General features: G+C 43.1%; 1 protein-coding gene across 1 annotated transcript; it reads left to right on the top strand.

Moving 5' to 3' along the window:
* The first annotated feature begins 336 nt into the window (after positions 1-336).
* LOC143594352 (large ribosomal subunit protein cL38-like) lies at positions 337-660 on the top strand. The gene has a single exon (XM_077073678.1). The coding sequence runs from the start codon at positions 337-339 to the stop codon at positions 658-660; it is 324 nt and encodes a 107-aa protein (XP_076929793.1).
* The last annotated feature ends 1160 nt before the right edge of the window (positions 661-1820 follow it).

The raw sequence follows: 1820 nt of genomic DNA on the forward strand, positions 1-1820 counted from the left end.
CCGGACCGGTTTGTGAAAAACCGGTTAAAACTGAGAAACCGGAACGAACCGACGTGACCAAGTCGGCCTATCTTGTTTCTAAACCGGTTTATAAACCGAACCGGTTTGAGTCAAACCGGTTTTAACCAGTCAATTACCAAAGCGGTTCGGTTTGGGTTTAAACCCGGTTTTGTACACCTCTATCTATTCGACTATTTTTGCTGGTTTATGTTTCAAGACCCAGCTCCATTAATTCAAGGCCCAAGCCCAACAATAACAAAAGAAACAAAGCAACATCCCAAACCGGATAACACAACACAACTGAGAGTCAGTCATCCATTCATTCATACCAAAATGATGTCGGTATCAGCAATCTTCGGTGTTCGACTCGCCACCATCTCACCGGACCGCCAATCAATCTACGCCGGAAACACAAGGATAGCACCACCAGCCGTCCGTTACAGTGATGGAACTGGAGGGGTAACAATAGAGTGTTCATCAAGGCCACAGAAGAAGGCCACGGCCCATCACCGGAAATCCAGGCCCAAGAAGACCCAGCCATGGGACAAGAACCGTGGGCCCACCGTCTACCCGCCGTTGCCGGATCTTCCGCCGGAGTGGAGCTTCGCCGGTGAAGAGGGTGTGAAAGAGACGTCTTCTGCATCGCCTGCAACTCAGTAGGATTTGTTGTTTATTGTTTGTTTAATTAAGTGCTTGTTTAATCATGTGGATGCTTTTAATTTAAGCAATTACATTGTGATTTTATCTCCTTCCTGTGAAATTTTGTTTAATTATGTATAAAATTGGTTATTTCCCAAACGGGTTCGGGTTAAAACGGCCTCGGGTTGGTCATGGCACAGTCAAAACCGGTTTGGAAGAAAACTGGGTAGGGTTTAAAACCGGTTTGGAGGCAAGAATGTTCGGTCTGTTTGGATTGGGTTGAAAAATCGGGTTGGCGCAAAAATCTTAATTGGGTGGGGGCCAACCCCGTGTGAAGGAACGAGACTACGAATCGGGATACAAACTGGTGGGTTGGGTCAGGTGACTCAGGTCGGGTCGGGTTCTAATCGGTTTGAGCCGGACTGGTTTATGTTGGTGTAGTGGTCGGGTTAAAAACCGGGTTTTAACCCAGGTTACGGGCCTTGCTGGCTATTTTTAGTTACAACTCTAGATGGGATATTGGATAAGTTTAAAAAGGAATTGATTACTTTGATATGGATACGGGATACCCTTTGTTACAAGATTTTTTGTTACAAGATTATTAGTCGCCTTATAAGTAATTTACAACATTATATTGTGTTATTCATCAAATGAGTGTCGAAACAATGTTGTTGAACTTTTTAATATGGAAGAATTTTTGAAGAGGAGCATAAGGTTTGTAAACTGATAGAATCTCTTTTTTGGTTTAATACAAGCACTCAAATAGTGACATTAGAAGTTTGATAATATTATAGTGGTTTTAACCTTTACATGCTAACAAATAAAGCAATTGAACATTAGATAATATGCATAAAGCATATTTGATAAATGTGGTTATTACAATTATCATTAGCTTAGTGTGGAGGGAATGCATGCGGGTTCGTGCGGGGTGGGTTGAGGTGGCAAGGTCTTATTGCGTGGGAACACTGTTTCCACCTCTAGGTACCACAAGATCACACCGAACCGGGACATATTCACACCGGATTTGTTAGGTATTTGACAGAGTTGGTATGCAGCGGAAACACAAACACACACTCACAAACGAAAGCAATAAATGAGAGACACGAGATTTTACGTGGTTCGGTCAACGCGACCTACGTCCACGGGCTGCAACTAGGGTATTTTATTAAGCATGGTACAAA

The sequence above is a fragment of the Bidens hawaiensis genome, unplaced genomic scaffold, assembly GCF_021521415.1.
Source record: "Bidens hawaiensis isolate Kalapana, Puna unplaced genomic scaffold, B.hawaiensis_p1.1 tig00043534_1, whole genome shotgun sequence".
Taxonomy (NCBI): Eukaryota; Viridiplantae; Streptophyta; class Magnoliopsida; order Asterales; family Asteraceae; genus Bidens; species Bidens hawaiensis.

Excerpts from the sequence above, each read along its gene's own strand:
- LOC143594352 (XM_077073678.1), top strand. The coding sequence starts at position 337 with ATGTCGGTATCAGCAATCTTCGGTGTTCGACTCGCCACCATCTCACCG.